The sequence below is a fragment of the Alligator mississippiensis genome, chromosome 1, assembly GCF_030867095.1.
Source record: "Alligator mississippiensis isolate rAllMis1 chromosome 1, rAllMis1, whole genome shotgun sequence".
Taxonomy (NCBI): Eukaryota; Metazoa; Chordata; order Crocodylia; family Alligatoridae; genus Alligator; species Alligator mississippiensis.
Genome location: NC_081824.1, coordinates 61327230 through 61350642, shown reverse-complemented (window position 1 = coordinate 61350642; position 23413 = coordinate 61327230). Strand labels below are relative to the sequence as shown.

At 41.1% G+C, this 23413-nt stretch overlaps 1 protein-coding gene across 4 annotated transcripts in view; it reads right to left on the bottom strand.

The window, feature by feature from the left end:
- SMAP1 (small ArfGAP 1) overlaps positions 1 to 23413 on the bottom strand; it is a 277699-nt gene that overhangs the window by 227700 nt on the left and 26586 nt on the right. For all 4 annotated transcript variants that reach the window (XM_059730922.1, XM_059730926.1, XM_014594456.3 and 1 more), the window contains exon 2: positions 2048 to 2181. In XM_059730922.1, coding sequence (XP_059586905.1) covers positions 2048 to 2181 — 134 coding nt within the window. The remainder of the gene's footprint in view (positions 1 to 2047; positions 2182 to 23413) is intronic.

Genomic DNA, 23413 nt, shown 5'->3' with positions numbered 1-23413 from the left:
CAGCTGGAAGTGTTCTTACATCCACTCCCAATCCTCTCTTCACTGTTCCCAATTATTCTGAGGATTAGGCTGCAAGAGCAGGTGCAGCATTCCACCCACCTTCCTTTCTTCTACCAACTCCTCAACCCCACAACTGTAATTAGGACTCCCTTGGTAGAGATTCACATCCCATATCCAGGGGGCTGATACTATGCAACTTATCAGGAGGCACATCAATCTACATGTGTATTAATGTGCTCTAGTTAGTGTGCATTAAATCCAGTACCTCCATTATGAGGTACTAGGAAAATGCATTAGCCTGTCTTAATGCACATTAACTAAATAGCACAGTTTTTAAGCAATGCTTAATGCACAGGCTAATGTGCATTAATGTGCACATATAATAATACTACTTCCTGGGCGTGTCTATGTCTGACAAAATACCTTAGCGTTTCCCAATACTTTGTGCTTTACTAATATGGATGTTAAATGCATTAATCTCTCAGTAGGACTTTATTTTTAAGAAATTAAAATAAAAAGTTAAAACCTAACTTCAACCACTCAAGATTTTCTCTACCACTCTTCATGCACTCTGCTGGAGTCCTAAGCCTCAAAATAGATTACATTTGTCCCAGGTTAAACCATTTTATCCTGGCGCATAGTGCAATCATTCAAACATCCATTGTCCCAGAACATATCCTGGAAAGGTTCATAAGAAACAAAAAGTACTAAATATTCCAGGACACTGCAAAGTGTCTCTGAATGGTTATCCCAGGACTACACTATTAAATCAAATGGCAGAAAAAAAATGGCAGTGCATTTAACCACTCACTGAGCTCTGATTAGAGGAGTAATGTGTGCACATGCCAATCCTGGGATATCTCCATTTCAGGACAAACCACAGGTATATTTAGTCTAGGGACAAGTGCAATGCCTGTTCTTAGCCACACTAATAATAGGCTATATTTCTGATTAAAACACTTTGGCATCTAAACATTGGTGAACTTCATTTCTGTGATCCATGACACAGATCTGTATCATTTACATTTTAATAACAAAAGTGACAAGTTACCAAGGTTTAGTGGCTACAAAGTTAAAACCCGTACAACTTCTGAATCTCTTACATCTGTAAGACCGAAGGGTGGGTATGCCTCACACTACACTACTGATTCTTTTATAAGGCAGTTAATCAATAAATAGTGAAAGGTAAAAAACTCTGAACAATCAATGTGTGTATGCACATGTGCATGCACATACACACACAGTATACATAAACCAAAGCAAAACTGGATATAAACATAAGGGGGTTTAAGGCTTGAATACCATCCTATTCCATCCTGCTGAGTCTTTGAAAAAATCTTTGAAATGCCATCTTCTTTGCCTCAAGTTTAAGCCACAAAAAATAACTAGGAATGGATCTACATATCCTTTCCATTAACACAGACTTTACCAAGGCAGAACAAGATCACACACAGGTGCCTGACAAGGGCCCAATCCTCTGACCACCTGTTTTTTTTGTTTGGTTGTTTGCTTGGGTTGTTTTTTGTTTTGTTTCTGAAGTAGCATCACAAACCCAATACTACAATTGAAGTGAAAGCACCTGTACAGAAACCCTTACAACAGACCAATAAAGTAAGATAAATGGGAGGAAAACTATCTAATTTTTACATATTTTTACTGTAAATAATACTACCCTTAATAAGACTTTTTATTATCTTTTACCATCTACACTTTTCCCAGAGCCTGACAAAGGGACTTTGATCCCAAAAGCTTGCAGAAAAGGACAATTATCTTGCCATTTTCCAGTTGGTCTAATAAAAGGTATCATTTTGGAACCAAGCGTTCTAGTTTTTTTGTATACCCTTAATAAATGCATTTTAGTAAAAATTATGTCTTTTTATAGTTACTTGTGTCTTGTATATTCAACACACTAGAAAAGGCGAAATTTCTGGAGGACAAGTACACACCCTCCCCATTCCCCTCCTCTCTGGTCCCATTTTTCGTTTTTGCCATACCTTTTTAAACATGTTCCCCCAGTTTTAGAATATGCTTTCAAGGTGTCCCTTACCTGTATTTGTTCTGGGGTCCATTGGTCCAGGTTGACGGATTTGACCCTTGATATATGAACCCCAAGGTTTCGATGTATCCCAGCACATCTGATGCAAATAAAAACACCAGTGTTCCAAGAAGCCCATCTTGGACCTAAGATAGGGTAGGCAGGGAGGGGACCAAAAAAACAAACCAAAAAACAGAAGAAAAAAAGTGTTTTACTTGGATGTTTCTTCATAGATTTCAAAGATATTAGGGCTGGAAGGGACCTCGCGAGATCACTGGGTTCAGCCCCCTGCCCAAAGGGCGGGAAGTCAGCAGGGGTCAGGTCACCCCAGAAAGGTAAATAGTGCTTGGATGCTTATAAAAACTATTTGAGACAGGGAGATTTTTTTGCACTCTTACACCATCTACAGACATTCAGGTCCTACTAAGAGACACTGCTCTCCTAATAGCCATGAGTGTACAGATGTTCAAGATTTTTCTCCCAGAGCAAAAAATGGCTGCTCCAAGAGAAAAATAACCCAGGAACAACTGGGATTAAAATCACTCCTGGGAGAGTTTCTCCTTGGAGAGTGAATGTCTCTGTATACTTTGCTGAAGGATTGTGTTGCAGTTTCTCTCGGACATGTCAAGGTGCTTTTGCTCCCAGCTCCAGCCTCTCCCACCCACAGAAGAGGTGTATTGCTCAGACTGAAGTCTGATTCTTCATGAGAGCAGAATGTGCCCCCTTCACAATCCCTACAAATAGTGCTACAGGGAGGTACAAGCTAACTCTGAGCAGTCTGGGTCAGCCAACCAAGACTGCCTCATGAACTGCAGCCATCTATCACCAGGCACACGAGGGAGCCTGCAGAGTATGCTGAGATGTGTGCGCACAGGGGTGTCCTGCCTGTGCAGTGTCAGCTCAGCAAGCTTCCTTCCCTTCAGGAGCTCAGCATTCAAATGTCTGTTCAGGCAGGCATCTATGGGTCATTTTTTTCTGCCAGGAGATCAAACCCAGAAGACTTCTCCCACATCATTTGAACATCTGTATGCACCCTTAGTATACAGTTATCAGCCACAATGAAAACAAGGAACTTTGAAATAGAACTGAGAGCTACAATTTAAGAGATGCCCCTGCATTAGTAGTGGCTGGTTAACAAATAAAGCAGAGCTCACAAGGATTATATCTATCCATATTGGCATCTACTTTAAAAACAGTGTAAATGTGTATTAGCTTAACAGGTTGGGGCTTTTTTTACTTAAGATTTAGAAACCTACAAATATTAACCTAAGGTTGACAGTGTTATTCAAGCTACAGAGCAATGATTACACAAAAAGGATGGGTAAGCAAACCAAGTTAAAAGCACTACCACTGACCAAAATATTTAAGCTACAGAATGCTGTGAAAGGAAACAGTGTGTTCAATATATTTAGTAAATAGAAAGGATACAGGACTGTTTCTTTTAACAATACAGTAAGATTCTTCTGATCATTTAAGTCCTTATAAATTGCTTAATTTATACTACATTTTTAAGGATATTCAAGCCATGTACAGTCACACTTTTCCAAATGTAGTTTAGTAAACAAATGTGCTAAAGAGCCGACTCAGATTTCATCTAAAAGAATCAAAATGTCTTGATAGTGTAAAATGACTTCTTCATTCTTTGGACTGAAAAGTGCCTATAACTAAAAAAAAAAATCCTAAAAGAGAGCTTATTCCTAATAACTTTAAACACACAAAAGAACAGACTTCAATAAAATACTAGCATTTTTAATCAGGTAAAAAAGTTCTCCAAAATTAAGTGTTATCACCAATACAAATGCTTTTGCCATACCAAGGAAGTTAAACCTTTTCCAACAGATGATCACAAAAGGAATCGTCTGCAGGAAGTGCTGGGGCTACACATTTTAAGGAACATTTTGGCAAGTAGCAGCTAAAAGTTGACTACTTAGCACTGTTAAAAAGCTAGTCAGGTCATTCTGAAAAAAATTACTGCCTAAAATACAAAATCATTCATATCACATCTTGTCAATTAGCCATGCCCATGGGCTGACTGACTTGGTACAGAAAGTCATCCCATCAAGACAGAATGCTAGCTTGCTTCGAACACCTCTCTTCAAAATATCATCTGTTGAACCAAGGTCTTAGAAACTATCACCTAAAATTAAAGTTTCTTTAGCCCCTTGCTGTAACATCATTGCACTAAAATTCACTTCTCATTTACAGACCTTTGCCTATCACTGACACAAGCTTTTATTTAAAATCAAATGGGTCCCTCAACCTTTCTGGGTCCATGAACCAACCAATAAGAGAGAATATATGCTCCCAAAACATCCGTTACCCAACATACCCCACAACCCTTTTTAATCCTATGGCATTTTGGCCATGGAAAGGAAATATAGTTAATGTTGGATGCTATAGTGTAGACTGATAGGAATAATGGAAGTTTCAGATGATGAGCTGGAAATCCATATGCACAATTCTAATGTATAATGCACTACCAACTGGAGTAGTAAATAGCTGAGAAAAAAAGATCCGTTTTTATAAAGAGTCTCCATTTAGGAATGGAATCTCAGGGCATCTTACATGACAGTATTTTGTAGGTTTTATGATTTACACGACTTTAAAAACTTTTTTTATACTTATTGCTCAATTGTGTTTATTTTTTCTTTATTTTTATTTCACTTCAAAGTGTCTGTAGATTTCTTCACACTACTCCAATGAGTTGGCTACATTGCTTTGGAAAAGCCTCTGATCCTTTTTCTCCCTTTTAGGGACCATCATTGTAAGAAGAGCAAAACAAGAAAACAAGCTGTTTAAAAAAGATAGAGATTAGATTTTCAAAAAGAGGCTAGATAGGCACCTGTTTATGAAGGTTTAGGAATGAACGATACCAGCTGCATCTTTCCAGCAGTTTGGACTAGATGACCCCTGAGGTCTATTCCAACCTGTGATTTAGGCTCATGAGTATTTATGGTACTATTAAACTATTTTGAATATTTTTAAAACTATTTAATCTATACTTACGACACTGCATTGTTCTCATTTTAGAAGGCTTTTTGTATGCAGTTAACATACAAACTAAAATTCAATTAGATAACTGAGAAGAACTGCTAAGTGTTGCTTCGGCAATTGGAACACAATTTGTCCCCAAGGTCCCAGAACTGGAGCTTCTGCCATTCAACTTGTAGCACTTGATGGGATTACCTGTTTTTCCTCTTTCTTTTTACATTCATTTTTAAAATAATCTTGAACAGCTCTGAAAGAATCTTTAAGTACATTCCTCACAGGATGTAGACAAAAGGATGCAATACCAGGAACCTATACACATTTATGTTCATAAATAAACCCAAAATATCCAAAACCCACAAAGAATTACATTTATGCAGAATTTTACTAACTGCATAAAAATCTGAGAAAGAAAAAAAAAAATAAAAAACACTTATTTTGCCTGTAGTAAGGCTTTTTCCCCCCCTCACATGTAATATAAATAATTTGAAACCTCCAGAAGTATACAAAACTTGGTACAAGTTCCCAACATAAAGCATTCCCAACTGTTAAAAATATATGGTATGAAAGGTAAAGTTAGTATTTCTAGGTCATCCCATCTGTGACTCATCAAGTTATTAACAAAAAACCAGCCAGCAATTATTCCTTCCTCCACATTCCATCTTTGTCCGAAAAAACAGAATAGCAAAGATGGTACTAAGTCTATGTCAGCCATCTCCCCCCCAAAGTTTGATCTCTTCCTAGCACTGAAATCAGCCAGACAGCATTTCAAATGCAGTGACATCCACACTAAGACAATACCAATACCACCCTAATCCTTGATAAGATGCCTATTCAGTAGAAGACATTGGTTATCAAATTCCTTAAGACGTCAGCTGCCTGGTCCCAACAGCTCCCCTCCAGCTAGAGACTGCACTTGTGCCCCAACCAGGGAGTCGGGGGCTGAGAAGTGGCACCAGCACAGCTCCCAATCGCCTGGCCCCAGTAGTATTCATAATATGCATGCAATCTTCTTGCCCACATGCTCTAGGCCAATAGCATTATGAGCCACATCTTTTCTACTCCTCCAATTTCCTTTCAACTGCAAAATTCCAAGCTACATGGAACTTCAAGTAAGGAGGATCAAGTCACCGACTTCCCACTTAGTTATTCAGTGATATGTAACTGCTGAGAACAAATCAGGCTGCTGTTCTGAAGGCTAGGCAAGTATACTGTCAAGTTGCATATCATAACAAATATATTAGTTCCACAACCTAACTGTAGAGCTGGAAAAAATTAATTCCACCTCACCTGTGGATGGATAGTAGCATGACCATATTTACATAACCTGGACACAACAACCCAAACGTTGCAGAAATGACTAAAGAGCTCTGAGAACGCTTTGAGAACCAACAGGCTGATGTGCATCTGTCTTGCACAACCATGTGCTCAAAGGTCACCCATATGCACTTCTCATCCCAGGAGGAATGCACCTGTCACAATCAGCACATGCTGAGTTAAAGCCAACAGCAGTTGTCTCAATTGTGCCACAAGGCCAGGGAGGATTGAATCAATGTGGAATTTTAACACACATTTTTTTCTTGTATGTGGATTACAGCAATGTTTTTTTCCTTTATGTGGATCACTACCATTTAAAAAGGACTTTGGTGAAAACCTTTGGGGCCCCTGACAGCCTGACTAGTGGACCTTAAACTGGTAGTAGTTCCTGCCCATCACAAGTCACAAATATTTTCTGGGAAGAGATATCATGCCATTGTGGAAATATGTATCCTGAAGGTTTAGAGATGCAAACTAGTCCCCTCTCCACCCAATTCAAAAAAAAGGAGAGGATTATAATAATAGCCAGCATCACTATCATAAATTTCAGCCTAAAGAAGAGTTAAGTTTTCTCAAGCCAAGATAGGTTGTCATCTTCCTCCTCTTTCAGGATCAAAAAACCCCCAAACACCCCACTATGGACTTTCTGTTCCCACTGCTATATAGGTATTGCCTCTTGTCCTGAAAGCCAATATAGAGAAAACGGTCTGGCAAAATACAGTCATGACAAGGGTCACTGGATTGAACCAAACGGTGCATTTAAGACCCACTAGTCCATAGTGATGTAAGCTCATGCATGTCTCAAATGGGCCAAGCAGTTCCCCAAATGGGATGGGGTAGAAAAACGATAAGACTGCAATCTCAGGTGAAGCAAACTGTGGCCCAAGGAATGAGTCAACAAGGCTGTTGAGGAAGACTACTTTCTGCAATGAAAATGGTGCCTCTTTCAAGGTTGGATCATATGCTCCCAGCTGGGCTCGCAGTCTTTGTCCAGAGTCAGAGACTGCTGTTTATAAATAAACAATTTCAGTGGTGGTGTGGGTTGGAAATAACATTGTGAACAGGAGCAATGACAGCAATAGAAAAAGAAAAAGCAGGGTAGAGGCATGGGAGCAGAAGAGTCTACATAACCACTAAAATCAAATCAGAGAATTTTAAAAACTGAAATCAATGAGTCTATGTGCCTGTACTGTAATCAAGTAGGAGTGAACAATATTGAGTAGTAAAAAAAACCTTTACTACACACCCTACTGAATGGTCTAAATGGAAATATATTTATATTTGTGTATCTGAAAGTCCAAACTATAATGAGCACCCAAGCTGAAGGAAATGATAAACTCCAGTTTCCCTCCACACCAGCTGTTATATTAGGAACACAGGACTGGAGCTAAAGGAGCCCCACAATACAAGAACTAAGGGTCATAAAATGAAACTAGCAGGTATAAGTTTAAAATTAACAAAAAAAGGTTTTTACACCATGTGCAATTAAAGTGTGCAACTCATTCCAACAAGACATTGTGGACAGTTTAAGTAGACTCAAAAAGGGATTGTACCTTTCCTCCAAGAATCTGTCCATCAACAACAACTGAACATGGGAGTTAAGAGGCACAGCCTCCAAATCAAAACTTCCTAGATCTTCAGTGCTGGAGGTTCCAAGTGGAAGAGGAACTGGGGAAAAGCCCTGGTCATATCCTGTTCACTCTACCTTTTAGCCACTGTATGACACTACCACTGTATGACAGCCAAATGGACCTATGGTCTGACCCATAAATGGCAGTTCTTGTCAAGTCCCCTGAATTCACAGGAAGTCCTTAGCTAAACAAATGCCTCAAATTACCACCTCAAACACTTCTCCAACAAATACAAGGAACAATATCTTAAATATCAAGAGAACCCCTGGAACAACATTTCACGCTGCGGTAGTCAGCCATTCTTGTGCCCTTCCCTCCCACCCCCACTTTAGCCAACAAGATTGTTTGACACTGTGCATGCACAGCATTTATGGAGTGTTGCATATGCATGGACAGCGGACTTGCTCAACATTACTTCATCTTTAGTTATATCCGCACAGGAACGATTTGCATCTCAGTTTGGGAAACACTGCCCTAGGATGACACAAGGCATAGGCAGGGGACACCACGATACTGCCACTGTAACCACAGAGAAGTTTTATTAATATTTCACTCTGAAGATCCTAGAGAAGAAAGCTGCATTAAAAAAAATCTATTAGAGGACTCAAAATAGTGCAAAGACAGACACTAAAAAGCCAGATGCATCTGAAGTACAAGTTGCCTATGCAAAATTATTTCAGCCATGTCTTCAATGACATCATCACATACAGGTTTATTCCAGGGAATCCTTGCCTCATTACTCAAATGAACAACATTGTGGTAAAGAACCAAAAGCCAGGTAGTAAACAATGTTGTTATATTAAGGAGTACTATCCTCCTTTTCTGCAACATGTGGAAGGCATGCAATAAGTGAAGCAAAGGACTGCAAGAAGGAGTTCAAACAACCAAATGCTGCCATAAAGAAGTGGTTGCTATTCCTTCCTCTGCTACAGGTTCCTTGTGTAAGAAAGTCACTTCAACTGAACTCCTCATAGGTGGACAGTAATTATTTGGGGGGGGGGGGGGTTGTTTGTTTGTTTTTTGGGGGGTTTTGTTTTTTGGGTTTTTTGTTTGTTTTTTTTAATAGATGCCCAACGTAAGGTATCAGGTAACTGATTTGCCAAATGTGAGGCCTTCACAGTTACAGCTGGTTACTGGGAGTTGTGCCTCAACCAAGTGCTATAAAAAAAAGCAATATAATCAACCTCTTAAGATAGTTTCTACCCCCCCCCCACAGATCTCCAAAGTAGCATATATTCAACAATTTTGACTGTTTGCCCCATGCCTATCAAACTTCTTAAAAACATACCCCTCCCTGTTCAGAATGACTTGCATGTTTACAATTTTGGTGTTAGCTCATGCCTAAGGACTCCCCACTGCTTCAACATGGATTAATTTTGGTACAATGGAATTAATGGTAGAAAACAACACAGATGAGATGAAGGTTTAAAAGTAAAGGCAGGAAGCTTGCATTAAACAGAACCATGGAATATAAAGATAGTTCCATTTTACAATCTAAAGACTAACTTAAATAATTTTCACTCTGCAAAAAAAAAAAGCTAAATGCAATATGTGCCTTCATTAAAAAAAAATTGTGGAATAGCTAAATTCACCTAACTTCTGCAGTCAACCCTTATATTCAAATGGTAGAAGCTGTCAGTGAACAGTAGCTGTTAAAACATGAAAACACCTGTAAGTTCACAAGAATGAAACATCTCATGGATTTAGGAAAAAGCAATCAAGGCTCGTGGTATAGGAAGGCACTGTCAGTCAGTTAATTAGCATTCTGAAGTGCTGCCTCACCGTAAATGGATTTTACTGGAGTTTTTAAAAGAATTAATCTCTTCTGGCCTCTTCAAAAGCACACAAATAGGTTACATACTCTTGGGTCTCTCCTACTAAGAAAGAGGTCAGAACACGTGATCTTCCAGATATCCCATAGGTATAAAGGACCTCATCAATTTAGCATGTTGAATAGAAATGGAGAGAGGAAGACTGGAAGAAATCAGAGTTGGTCACAAGTACCACTGTGACTAAGAGAGTCAACTCATCTACTGCAATTAGAGATTAGGGGCTACAATCAAAAAGGAACTCTGGAGTTAAAACACTTAATTTGATGGTGCCTGGCTTTTACAGTGGAATCTAGAGCCTTCCAACAGGTGGCTATGTGCCCTAAACGACGCCTGGGGAGAGCCTGGCATCGCAGAATTGGATCTACAAGAACCAGTATACTGAACAGCAAGCCATCTAGAGCTATGCAACAAGAGAAAAGGGGCAGATCCATGGAGGGTGCAGTGGCATGGTGGCACCTCCTTTCCATTATATAGCTCACATGCCACTGGCTCCAGTTTTCCACTGCTCTGAACACAGTAAGGGATTGAGCTCATGTATCCTGGTGGCAGCAGCCAAGCAACTGAGCCTCTAAACCAGGTAAGAATTCCACCTTCCAACCCCTGCTCTTAGGCATCACCTCCCTCCAGCATTCAGTGGCATCTCCCCTCCCTCTCTCCAGCAGGGCTTACCCAAGGTGCAAACTTTACTAACTAGGCCTCAGAGTAGAAAGGTGAGGAAGGGATCTGCCTTCTGCCATCGCTATCCCAGGAGTAAAGGGAGTCTCAGGGCCATCTCTGCCCCAATCCAGGAGGAAGTTGTTGGGCAGAAGGAAGAGGCAGTGGGGCAGGGGACAGCTGCACAGGGTGCTGGGCTCACACATTAATAAAATGTCAAGTTTAACATTCCATTCCAGTTGGAGTTGAGAATCTTCAGCTTTCCCTCAACACTTCACAGATTGAAACCTCCTAGCTCCTAAGGGAATAAATAATATTCTCAGCTGCTAAACTTAAAAATGGCTTCACCCTAAATGACTATTCTCTCCCTCAACTTTTTAAAAAGTTTCCCTTTAAGGATTAATTTGTGCAGCTAATTCAGAAAATCTTTAAAACAAGCAACAAAGAAAAAACTGTTTGAGTCATAAAATATGTATAGAAAAAAAAAAACCAAACAAAAAACTATGAGCTCCTCACCACCTATGTGTGCAGCCACAGTGCAGCATACAGGCATTCATCAGCCAAATCACTGGCTTCATCAGGCCGATTCTGATGCAGCCAATTTTCTTTATATCTGTGCTGATCCAATATTGGACCAATGTATTGGTGTAACACTAGAATTTTCAGATGCATTTGTTAAGCATTAATGGTGTGCTCAATGATAGTGGACACAACACTTTCAGATAACAGAATATGAAGACAGGTTTAGTAATAAGCAAAATTCTAAAAGTTTACTGAAGAATTTAGGGCAAACTATTTTGGAGTCATACATCATTTCAAATACTAAGGTTATAGACTTCCATGCATTCATCTCTTCCCTTCATCTGCTCTTACATCCTTGAAAATGTGGATACTTTTGACACCTTCTGCTTCTCCAGCCTTCTTGAATTACCTGTCCTTCAAAAGTCTCAGGTCTCAAATAATTCTGAAAAGAATGTATCAAGTGTATCTGGCTTCTCCTTTCCCATTTCTGATTTCCAGCTTCTCCCTAACACTTTAAATAGCAAGTCCACAAGATAGCCCATGAACATCTTTGTCCACATTATTAATCAATCAATCATTAATCTACTAGAGTTTTTTGCTAATCACCGCTCTCCATCTTTTCACTGCTGAATTCTTCACCAGTGGACTCAATTACTCTAACTTTCATAATTCTCCACCAGCAGTTTCCATACGGTTTCTTCATTCTTCACCCCTCATCCACCAAGAGCAGAGATCAGCCCATGAGGTCTGGGGTCAAGATTTACAGTCTCTAGGATTTAGACAGCTGAATATTAATGTGTGTGTGCATGCATGCACGACTGCGTGGCCTTCCACAGCTTGCCAATACTCGTTAAGTGATCCTCCATCCCAAATAATTGCCCACCCCTGTTCTGAACCATAGTCCTGTCCTTCAGAGCACTTGCAACTCCACCCAACCCGGTGCTATCCTCAAATCTGTCAAGCATATGAATCCCATAGTCCAAATCATTATCATTAATGCATAAGATGCTGAACAAAGTCAGAGCCAGGACATACTCCTGAGGAACTTCAGTTGATACCTCCTTCCAACTAGACATTAAGACACTGATGACTAGTCATCAAGTTACGTATTCACCTTGCAACACTTACCTAGTCATAGGCTGTCCAACTTTTGGGTAGTTGGAGGCTCACGTAGTGCAGACCAGAGGCCACCCAAACTCCCCTCTTGCCACAAAGTTCAGGTCTGCCTGCCCCCACCCCCCCCCACCGCATACATCCCAGTTACCCTTCTGCTCACCCCCTCCCCCAACCAAACCTCACCCTACAATATGTGCAGTCTGGCTCCTTCCTGCCATGCAAGCAGCACAGGCAGCTTCACTCCCTCCTTTGCTGAGCATGCAAGTAGTATGTGCAGCCTGGTTTCTTCCCCTGCAGCATGGGCAGCCTGCCCCCTGACTCATGGACAGCATGCAGCCCATGGGCCATCAAGTTGGGCAGGCTCTTTTTCCTTAGCTTGTTAATTTGATCATCATGGGAGGCAAATGTCAAAAGCCTTACTAAAGTCAAGGTATATCACATCCACTGGTCAACCTCCATCCAAAGAGCCCGCCATTTTATCAGAAGGAAAAATCAGGTTGCTCGGATGTAACTTGCTCGTGGTGAATTCATCCCATCTGTTCCTGATCTTGTTCTCTCTTCTAGGTACTCCACAAGAGATTCCTTGGGGACTTACTACATGATCTTTCCAGGTACTGGGGTCAGCCTGACCAGCCTACATTTCCCTGGATCCTCTTTCTTCCCTTTCTTAAAAATGAGCATGGTATTTGCCTTTCTCCAGTCATCCTAGGCTTCACCCAACCTTCTTTTCTCTGACACACACTCATTTATCTTTATTCTTTATTTACAGTTACTCAACCAATTATATATCCACCCAATAGTAATTCTGTTTAAACCAACATTTCTGTAGCTGATTTGGGAATGCCATTATCAAAAGCCTTATTGAAGTCTAGGTATGAATTCTATTGTATTCACTTCACTACCAAACTGACTACCCTATAAAAAAAGTCGTTAGTTTGGCAGGATATGTTCTTTACAACTCCGTGACAACTACTAGTGCTCACCTCTACATTTTATATAATGACCTCATTTTTATAAAAAGTTATACAGAAGACAGATGCAGAACTAGCATAACACCATTTTATACCAATCAATTCTCAAACTTGGCATTATTACAGAAGAAACTGAAATGCAAGACAATCAGAATGTGGAATACCTGTTCTGCTATCCCTAGCACCACAGCTGAGAAATAATAACGGTATTAAATTATAAATCCTATTTTGAAGGGTGTCTCCACACACTGTGCATTAGATAAGACAGTTCAAAAACAAAACTGGAAAAAGTAGAAATACCATTGTGTCATAATAAAGCATCAGCGTCTGAATGTTAGACCTTCAATTTCCCAGCACAGACCTCTGTTACATTAGAAAAAAAAAAGAGTATTTTAAGATGCATCTCATCAGCCATTTATAGCTGGTCCACACAGGAGAGCGAGTTAGACTGGCAACAATTTGCACTGCTGTTCAAAGGTAGCCCTAAGCTCAAAAGTAGGAACACAGCACATCAGCACATCTCTGATCCTCTGACCCTGCAGAATTTTGTGGAATCCATTTGAAATGTTTAGCTAATCTACCAACCTCCTCTTCTCATTCATCCATGAGGCTCTTGCTCTCTTACAAAGGTTGGAGAAACACACAGCAAGTGGCTTGGATCATAAGGAGACAGATGCTTCTCAGCATCTTGCAAGAGCACATTTAAATACACCTCAAAGAGTTGCACTAAACAATGCTTCTCTCACAAAGCATCCAGCAAGAAGCTCCATAAACCATGCAGTAAGGGCTAAGCTGGATCTCCCACAATTACCTGGGAATTGAAAATGTCAATGTTGTGACAAATCATGGGAAGAAAACCATCATTTCTCAAACAAAACAAGACCCACTGGCCAGATCCAGCCTACAGAGTTGTAGCTTCAACATTCAGCAGTGGGGGCTCTCCCTATACCGCACCAGTCAGCCATCTGCCACTGACAGAGGGCAGGGCTCTGCCCATGCCACGCTGCTGCTGGGTGGCACAGGACTTTTGCTGCACTGCAACTGAGCACAGGAGAAGCAGCATTAAGACCTGGCCACAACTGCTAGCCCAACTCCAGCCAGACCTGGGTCATTCTGACCTCCCACTGCCAGAAAAAAAATGTTACAAACCTCTATTGGAGAGGTCAACAAATATTTGATTCCACATATAGGTACTCCTCACTTAACATCATCCTGGTTAACATTGTTTAGTTATTACATCGCTGATCTATTAGAGAACATACTTGTTTAAAGTCGTGCAATGTTCGGTTATGTTTGGCTGCTGCCTGCTAGTAGATAACTACTGTGATGTAATTGGATTTGCTTAAAGTTGCATTTTTCAAGAATGTAACTAAGACGTTAAGTGAGGAGTAGCTGTATCACATCCAATGACTGCTAAAATAAGAGCTTCTTAATCATGTAACTTGCTGTAGTTTCCCTTTAAGCAAGCGCCTCATCCAACAATTGACTGCAGTACTGATCCCATCACCACCAGTTTGGTCAATTTCCCCATGAGGGATTATATCAAAAGCTTTGATTAAGCCTAGATCAAGGATAGGCAATTATCTTGGGTGGAGGGCTGCTACTCCTGCCCCCTGACAGTTGCACCCCCCCCCCCCGCTGCCATCTTGGGACCATAAGTCCTAACCCCTGACTTTTGCCACCATAAGTCCCTCCCCTCACACCCTGAAAATGTTTTGTTTGTTGTTGTTTTTTTTTTGGGGGGGGGGGGGGGGGAGGAGGAGAAGGCAGGCAAAAGTTTGCCATCCTAGAACCAGAAAATCATGAACTCATAAGCTAAAAGTCAAACACCTACTATAAAACATATTTTAATTGTATTACCAAAAATATTGTCATGATTTGTGTTTGCATAGTGTATATAGAGGCGATTGCATAACAACTCACAAATAAATTCTTAGTCTTGTATATTGTGTGTAGGTGTGTTCCTGAGCAATCTGTTAATCTTTGTTTTTTCGTCTCTTCTCCCTTTTCTCTTGGGACAGGAAGAATCTCACTGAAGACTACTTGAGCTGCTAGGGTCTTTAAGTATCTTCTATAGTCTAGCATAGACAATCACTGACAAGGATAACAGTTATCTGGCTATATCATTTTTTTCCTACATAATTAATGTGTTTTTGCCTGATCCCATCAGAATTCTTCCAGCCTTAGGTCTGTCACATATCTTTGCTCCTGGTAGACAAAACAACTTTGTTTTTTAGGTCATCCCTTGCAACTCAGTGTATTCCTCTTACAATAATTCTTAAGGTCTACAAACTTCCCTCCCTAACCCTTCTGACTTTTTGCTTTTCATTTTTATTGATTCATCTCTTTCATTCTTTTTTGCTCATAACTTTTGGTTTCCTTTGATCCTTTTATAACATTCCTAGGCTGAAAGTTACTTGTTAGCTTCATTTTCTCTACTCTTTCTGGACTCACTGCTCTTCTTCTCTTTCATACCAACCTACACTCTTTTCTTGCCTATTTCTCGTCTTTTTATGAACATACTGAACCAATTCCTCAATTTTAATTTAATTTCCACTAGCTGGTCATTTCCTTTTCCCTTGTCAAAGTCTACACAGAAGCAGGTTCCACTGCTCCTCTAAAAACCTCTAAAAACCTGCCCATCAGACTACCTTTCTTTTGAAGGTGTCAAAGGCGTCTCCATATGTATCAAAGCCGCCTTTTTTTATATGCAATGACTCCCTCCTTTCCTCTACTACCTACTCAGGAGCCTCCCTGAACTCCAGCACTATCTTCAGCTCAATTTGCAAACCTTTGATCTTTTCCATGAGCAGTATAAAGAGATACTTCATACACGTATAGTTAGCATTAGGAACCCATTCAAGAATGAGCTAAACCTTACAATTTCCATATAAAATTATCTTCATTTTCTGGCCCTTGGAAATTTCTCCATGGATGTCACAACTGTTGTTGTTTGCCCATATCTTCAAGAAAAAAAAAAGTCCCCTTCTCAATGTTTTCAAATAATTTGTTGCACTTACCCATAAGAACAGTTGCTCTGGATCTTCAAGAATAGGGAAGATTTAGACATCTCTGTACATAGTGCTTCCTAAGGGTTAGCTTCCCACTTAGCATGGCTTTTTTTTTTTTTTTTTTTAAATACATGATCCTCCTGAGGCACTTAACTTCTCATGTGCTGTACTTAGAGCCCAGCCCTTAACTCAGAATCTGAGGTTCCAGTTTCTTGCCAAAACTGGACCCAACCCTTAGAGTTTAGGATATCTATAAGTTAAATGCATAGTGTCTAAATTTTTTCTTGGATGCACACCTAAGGAACAAACAATGGCTTGTCTTCAGTTCCTAAAGGAAGATAAAAATATAGAGGTGCACAGATATGTCCGTCCATGTCAAAGTCAGCATCGATAAAAGGAAATATGACATTAAATTGACATATCGGCTTTTTTTGACTGATGTGGTCAATAATGTCGCTAATGCATACTGCACACATGCATGAAGCCACAGCATGCATGTGGCCAGGAGTGCAGCATCCGGCTGGTAAGTCTGTTGTGGGGAAGGGGCATGGGAAGGCAGATTAAGGCCCCTGCAGTGAGGAAGAGAGTTGGGCTGGGGCAGAGGCAGACGCTGCACAGGTGGAGTGGGGTGGGGCACAGGATAGAGCCAGTGGCTTCCCGGGGGGGGGGGGGGGGGGGGGGGCAGCTCCTGCTGATGTTCACACCCCCAAGGGGAGGCATGGGGGCATGTGCTCCCCAGATCAGTGCATGGGGCAAGGGTGAGCTGCCCACTGAGTGCTTGGGGCCAGGGATGCTCCTGCTTCTTCCTGGCAGCTACACTTGGGCCATGTGGGATGCAGTAGGTGGTAGTGCTGGGAGGGGGACTTTGTGTGTAATCTAGAGCTACAGTGAATTTTGGGGTAGTTATAGTCCCCCTGTAGCCAACCCTCACAGCACTGCTGCTGCCCACCCCACCCCACTGAGCCCAAGTGCAGTCACTGGGAAGAGGCTGGAGCAGCCCTGGCTCCAAGCACATAGCAGGCAACCCACCCTCACCCCACACACAGATCTGGGGGGGGGGGTATGTGCCCCCCCCATGACTCCCCCAAGGGTGCACACAGTGGCTGGAGCTGCTACCCCTCCCCACCCAAGCTGCCGGCTCTGGCCTGTACCCCACCCCACCCTGGCTGGACAGCACCTGTCCTGGCACCTGCCTCAGCCCCATTCCCTCCCTCACCACGGGGGCCTCCAATCTGCCCCCTCATGCCACTTCCCCCAGACTTACCAGACAGATGCTGCTCTCCATGTTGCCAGGCCGCATTTCAGCGATCAGAATGTTATCAGCCAATACGGCTGGTCAATAATTGGCCATTGGTATTGGCCCAAAAAGTCTTTATTGGTGCACCCCTACTAAACTAGCTTCTGAGAAATCTAGTAAGGCACTCATACCACACTCCATATGAATGTTTTTCGCATGCGTGGTTTTAAATATACTGAATAACAGAACTGTCATAACTGAATGAGGAAAAGGCAAAAAAACTTCAGAATTCAGACAGCACTGAAGAAAGAGACATGCTTGTGAAGAAAGCAGAGGGTAGTTCTCGTAAGAGTGAAATTCAATATTAAAGAATACCTAAAAAGTATACCTTCTTTTTTGGAAATAATAGCCTGAAGATGACATTGTAGGTGCTCTAAAAAGAAAGAAGATTAAGACAGGGCAGAAATTTTGAGCTATATGAAAGTCTGCCATGAAGACAGCAGTTAAGTACTGGAACAGATAACCTAGATACTTTACAAAACCTGTCACTAAATTGTTAGGCAGGTCAGATAAACATTTGTCCACTATGGTTCAAACTGAGATGATCCTCTCTTAAGAGCAGAGGTTTGGATTACATGATTGTCTGAGATCCCATTTAGCAGTATTTTTCTAATATTCTAGAAAATGAAAAGTTGGCTTTCCCTATAAGCATATAGTTATAGTGAACAAATATAAAAACTGTTTTCTCTATAAACATATAATAAACATGATTATATTTCAGTTAGTCTATTAAATTAGATTTCTTTATAAACCTTTAATCTATTAATTTTTATTAAGATTCAGAAACTTTCAAGAGTGTGTTAGATGGCCTAAAACGTCAATGTTACATCCAGAATTAAATGCGGATTTTGCTAACTGATCAGTCCATTTTAAACAAGCTTCAATTCCACAGTCAGTATCTCTCTTCACATGTAAAGCAAGAGATGCAGCTGAACCCTTAGAAGCAGTCCACTTAATAGCTTTGTTTTTCTTAAAATTGTGCTTCCTACCTACACACTGCTGAGAATAGTGCTCTACAAGTACCAAGGTGACAGATAAACATATAGACCTATCAAAGTAACTTATGTGTTTTGCATCAATATAAAGATGTCAATTACTCTGCTTTCAATTAGAGGTGTAAAAAGAAGGCCATCTCTTTGAAACCAAAACCATTTTATAGAGACAAAGAAAAAAAAAAAAAAAGGTGAGATTTTAAATGAAAATAGCTTTCATCCAAAGAAAGTGAAAATAGATGTTCTTTCCTGAGACCAAATATCTGTCAATTTCCCATATTTTGTCAGAACAACTTATAGCAAATAAGTCTACATGGAATTTTTCTGAATACAACTGAAGAGATGAGAGAAATGCCACATATGATTAAAGGAACAATATCAACAATCTAAAGACAGATACCTCCTCAGAGGGTGTGGTCAAGGTGATTTCTTCTCATTATGTCCTCCTCCCTTCCACTGTGAAGTAAAAAAAACAAAAACAAAAAACAAAAACAAAAAAACCTTAATAGCTGGTCTTTTTTCTGAAGGATGCTGTGAGTCTATGAAGGGGTACCTTGAGTCTAAAAAGATTGAAACCACTGGTCTAGGCTTCATTACTCAGCTTTTCAATTCTTCTCAGTTTAAGCAAATGATACTGGCCAATGTCAACTGAAAAGGAGATGCTTTCTAGAAAAACAGAAGGGATCTAGAAGTCTTATTTTGATAAATTCTCAATTAAGTTATTCTTTCCAATCCTAGACAAAATCTCTCAGAGCAGATCTATTTACATCAAAAGGGACCAAAACTGGGGGAGGACGGGGGAAACCAATCTTGATTTAGAGTCAATTTTAATCATGCTTTCCATTCTTGCATTAGTTTTACCTGAAAAAAGTCAATAACCATGAAGGCATACATTTGTATACAGGAGTATCTTCATAATTTTTGCTAAAAAGTAACCTTTTTGTAAACATTTTAAACTATATATACACACACACACACACACACTTAAACTATGATATAAGACTTTCTAATTTTATTTAATACATTATGGTAAATACCTTTTTACAAGATTGAATTTTTAAATTCATGATCTACATTCAAACTACTCTTCAGTGGAAACTTGTTCAGTTAAAACACACAGAAAATCTACATATTAAAATTGTTTAATATTAGGAAAATTAAATTTCAAACCAGTGTATTTTAAGTATTAAGTAACAGTATTAATACTTTCTTTCAATCAACATAATCTTCAACCTAGTATTAATTATTTTGTTGAACTGTTTCTGGTCATGTCCTTCCAAGTATTAAAGCTAGTAGGTCTCAGCCTCTCTCACAGGTTTTTAATCATTAGATAGGGAGTTGTAAGAACACCACAGGTTTGTCTGTTCTTTAATCAGTTGCTCCAATTAAACTGAACTTGAAGTGGAATTGAAGAAACAGAACTAAGTGAAAAGAATATACTCTTCTACACTTGGAATGATGCTACAGCTGTCAAAAAGGTGACTTTAGCAACTTCAAATACGTGGTGCTAGTTGTTTGCTAACAACTTCTCCAGTTTAGTGGAAACTTTCCTTAAAAGCTTCAGCAGTGAATATGTACTGCATGAACAGTATTTGTAATTAAATGATTTATGTATTTAATAAAGGTTGGGTCTTGCTATACGTTGTCATTTGCAAACTTACATTTAAATACAGTATTTTAAAGGTAGTTAAATAAAATGAGAACCTAAAACCCAACCTAAAAAACAAATACATAAAATCTGCCACCCTGCCCTGGAGCTCACATTTCGAATGAATTCTGAAATCATAATGGAAGGGTGCTATAACAAAGCAGCAGCATCTTGAGCTTTACCCTTTAAACAATCCTGAATACAAGTAGGATGTTGCTTCTAGCTTATGATCTACTGAATGACTCTGTCTTAAAAATAACCCATTGGAGTATATTTGTCTCATAGATGTTAGGGTTGGAAGGGACCTCAATAGATCATCGAGTCCGACCCCCTGCATAGGCAGGAAAGAGTGCTGGGTTCAGATGACCCCAGCTAGATGCCCATCTAACCTCCTCTTGAAGACCCCCAGGGTAGAGGAGAGCACCACCTCCCTTGGGAGCCCATTAGAGACCTTGGCCACTCGAACTGTGAAGAAGTTCTTCCTAATGTCCAGTCTAAATCTGCTCTCTGCTAGCTTGTGGCCATTATTTCTTGTAAACCCCGGGGGCGCCTTGGTGAGTAAAGCTTCACCAATTCCCTTCTGTGCCCCCGTGATGAACTTATAGGCAGCCACAAGGTCACCTCTCAACCTTCTCTTGCGGAGGCTGAAGAGGTCCAGGTGCCCCAGTCTCTCCTCATAGGGCTTGGCCTACAAGCCCTTAACCATATGAGTGGCCCTCCTCCAGACCCTCTCCAGGTTATCCACATCCCTCTTGAAGTGTGGCGCCCAAAACTGCACGCAGTATTCCAACTGCGGTCTGACCAGCGCCCGATAAAGGGGAAGTATCACCTCCTTGGTTCTGTTCATCATGCATCTGTTGATGCATGATAAAGTGCCATTAGCTTTTCTGATGACTTCGTCACACTGACGACTCATGTTCATCTTGGAGTCCACTAGGACTCCAAGATCACTCTCTGCTTCTGTGCCTCCAAGCAGGTAATTTCCTAGGCAGTAGGTATGCTGGACATTTTTCCTCCCTAGGTGCAGCACTTTGCAATTTAACAAGGAGAAATGCATTCTGTTGTTTTCTGCCCATACGTCCAACCTGTCCAGGTCTGCTTGTAGTCATTCCCTGCCCTCCGGTGTGTCCACTTCTCCCCACAGTTGTGTCATCCGCAAATTTGGACAACGTACACTTCACTCCCTTGTCCAAGTTGCTGATGAAGACATTGAAGAGTATCGGTCCAAGAACCGAGCCCTGCGGGACCCCACTGCCCACACCCTTCCAGGTCGATACCGACCCATCCACTACGACTCTCTGGGTACGACCCTCTAGCCAATTTGCCACCCACTGGACCGTGCAGTTATCCAAGTCACAGCCTCTTAACTTGTTCACTAGTATGGTGTGGGATACCGTATCAAAGGCCCTCCTGAAGTCTAAGTAAACGACGTCTACCCCTATTCCTGCATCCAGGTGTTTTGTAACCTGGTCATAGAAAGAGACTAGATTAGTCAGGCATGATCTACCTGCTACGAACCCGTGCTGGTTTCCCCTCAGCATAAATTTTTCCTGCTGGGCTCTCGCAAATGTGAGCCTTGATAATTTTTTCAAAGACTTTGCCAAGGATGGAGGTGAGACTGACTGGCCTATAGTTGCCCGGGCCCTCCTTCCTCCCCTTCTTGAAAATGGGGACCACACTGGCCCTTTTCCAGTCCTCCGGGACCTGGCCCGTGCACCACGAGTGTTCAAATATTCCCACCAGTGGCTGTACAATGACATCAGCCAATGCCTTCAGTACCCTCGGATGGAGCTCATCCGGGCCTGCCGACTTAAAGGCATCCAGTTCCTTCAGGTGCCTCTGCACCATCTCAGGGTCTATGCATGGTAGTCTGGCACCTTGCTGCTGCCTCTCTACAATCCCAGTGAAAGACTTGTCTTGCCCCTCACTTAGGAACACAGGAGGCAAAGAACTCGTTGAGGAGTTCAGCCTTGTCCCCCCTGTCTGTCACCCATTGCTTCTGCCCATCTAGTAGGGGTCCTATTCCACCCTGTGCCTTCTTTTTACTCCCTCTATCTCTAAAGAACAATTTCTTGTTATCCTTAACTTGGGATGCCATCCTCAGCTCCATGGTAGCTTTGGCCTGTCTAACTGCCTCCCTACAAGTGCGAGCAGAGGAGGTATACTCCTCTTTAGTAATCTCTTCCCGTTTCCACTTTTTATATGCCCCCCTTTTTGCCCGTAGGCTGCTCTAGGTTTCTCTGGTCAGCCAAGGAAGCCTCTTGGCCCCTTTTCCCCTGCATCGGGATCATCTCCCTCTGTGCCCAAAGGATCATTTCCTTAAGGCACAGCCACCCTTCCTGGGCTCCCATCTCTTCAAAACTCCTACTCTGCAGTGCGTCCTTGACTAAACGCCTGAGTTCATGAAATCAGCTTTCCTACAGTCTAGCACTTTCACCCTACTAGTTACCTTACCCACTCAATGTCTTATGATGAATTCTATTATTTGGTGATCAATGTCCTCCAGGTGACCACCGATCTGTAGGTCTCCTACCATGTCATCCCCTGTTGCCAATACCAGGTCCAGCAAGGCATTCCCCCTAGTGGGACCATGTACCTCCTGCGTCAGATGGAGGTCCTGTACACAGGACAGGAACCTGCATGAACGGTGGGACTTTGCTGTCTGCTTAAAAGGCTTGGAGACCATTTGCTGTCTACGTAAAAGGCTTATAGACCATTGACAAACCAACGTACCCACACTACACTGAGCTGAGAAGAGTCGGACACATAGGTTTCCCCAGACTACAAAATTATAAGAAAAAGAACAAAAAAACAGAACTGAAGACATCTGGTCTCGTATACCAGAAAAGGGTTTTTTCACAAAAATTTGTAATAGCAATCATATAGGCTGCAATTTCATTTTACTCATATATGATTTATACCTTCCTGAACTAATTCACTCTGGACAATTTGTTCCAAGTTGAATTTCATTGCAAATCTTATTTAAGACGACTGACTAAATAAGTATCTTAGCCTAGATCAGTGTTTCCCAACCAGCGTGCTGTGGCACAAAAGCGTGCTGTCAGAAACGATCAAGTGTGCCATGGAATTTTGCCATGGCAATGAACTACAATAGGTATGAGGATGGGGAATGCCTTAACAGGTGTGCCGCAGAAAATTTTTATTACTGTAAGTATGCCTTGAGCTGGAAAAGGATTGGGAAGCATTGCTTTTCTTGTATAGATCTAGGCCAATGTCCAAGGTCACTTTCACTATCCTGACAGATTCTTCTATAGACACCATCTATCCTAGCAGGGTAAAAGAATCTTTTTTCTAGTATAGCTTACACCAGTCCCCTGAATAAAAATAAGCTATTCTGGCAAAAACACTGTTGCATTTGAAGTAGAATTTTAGCCCAGG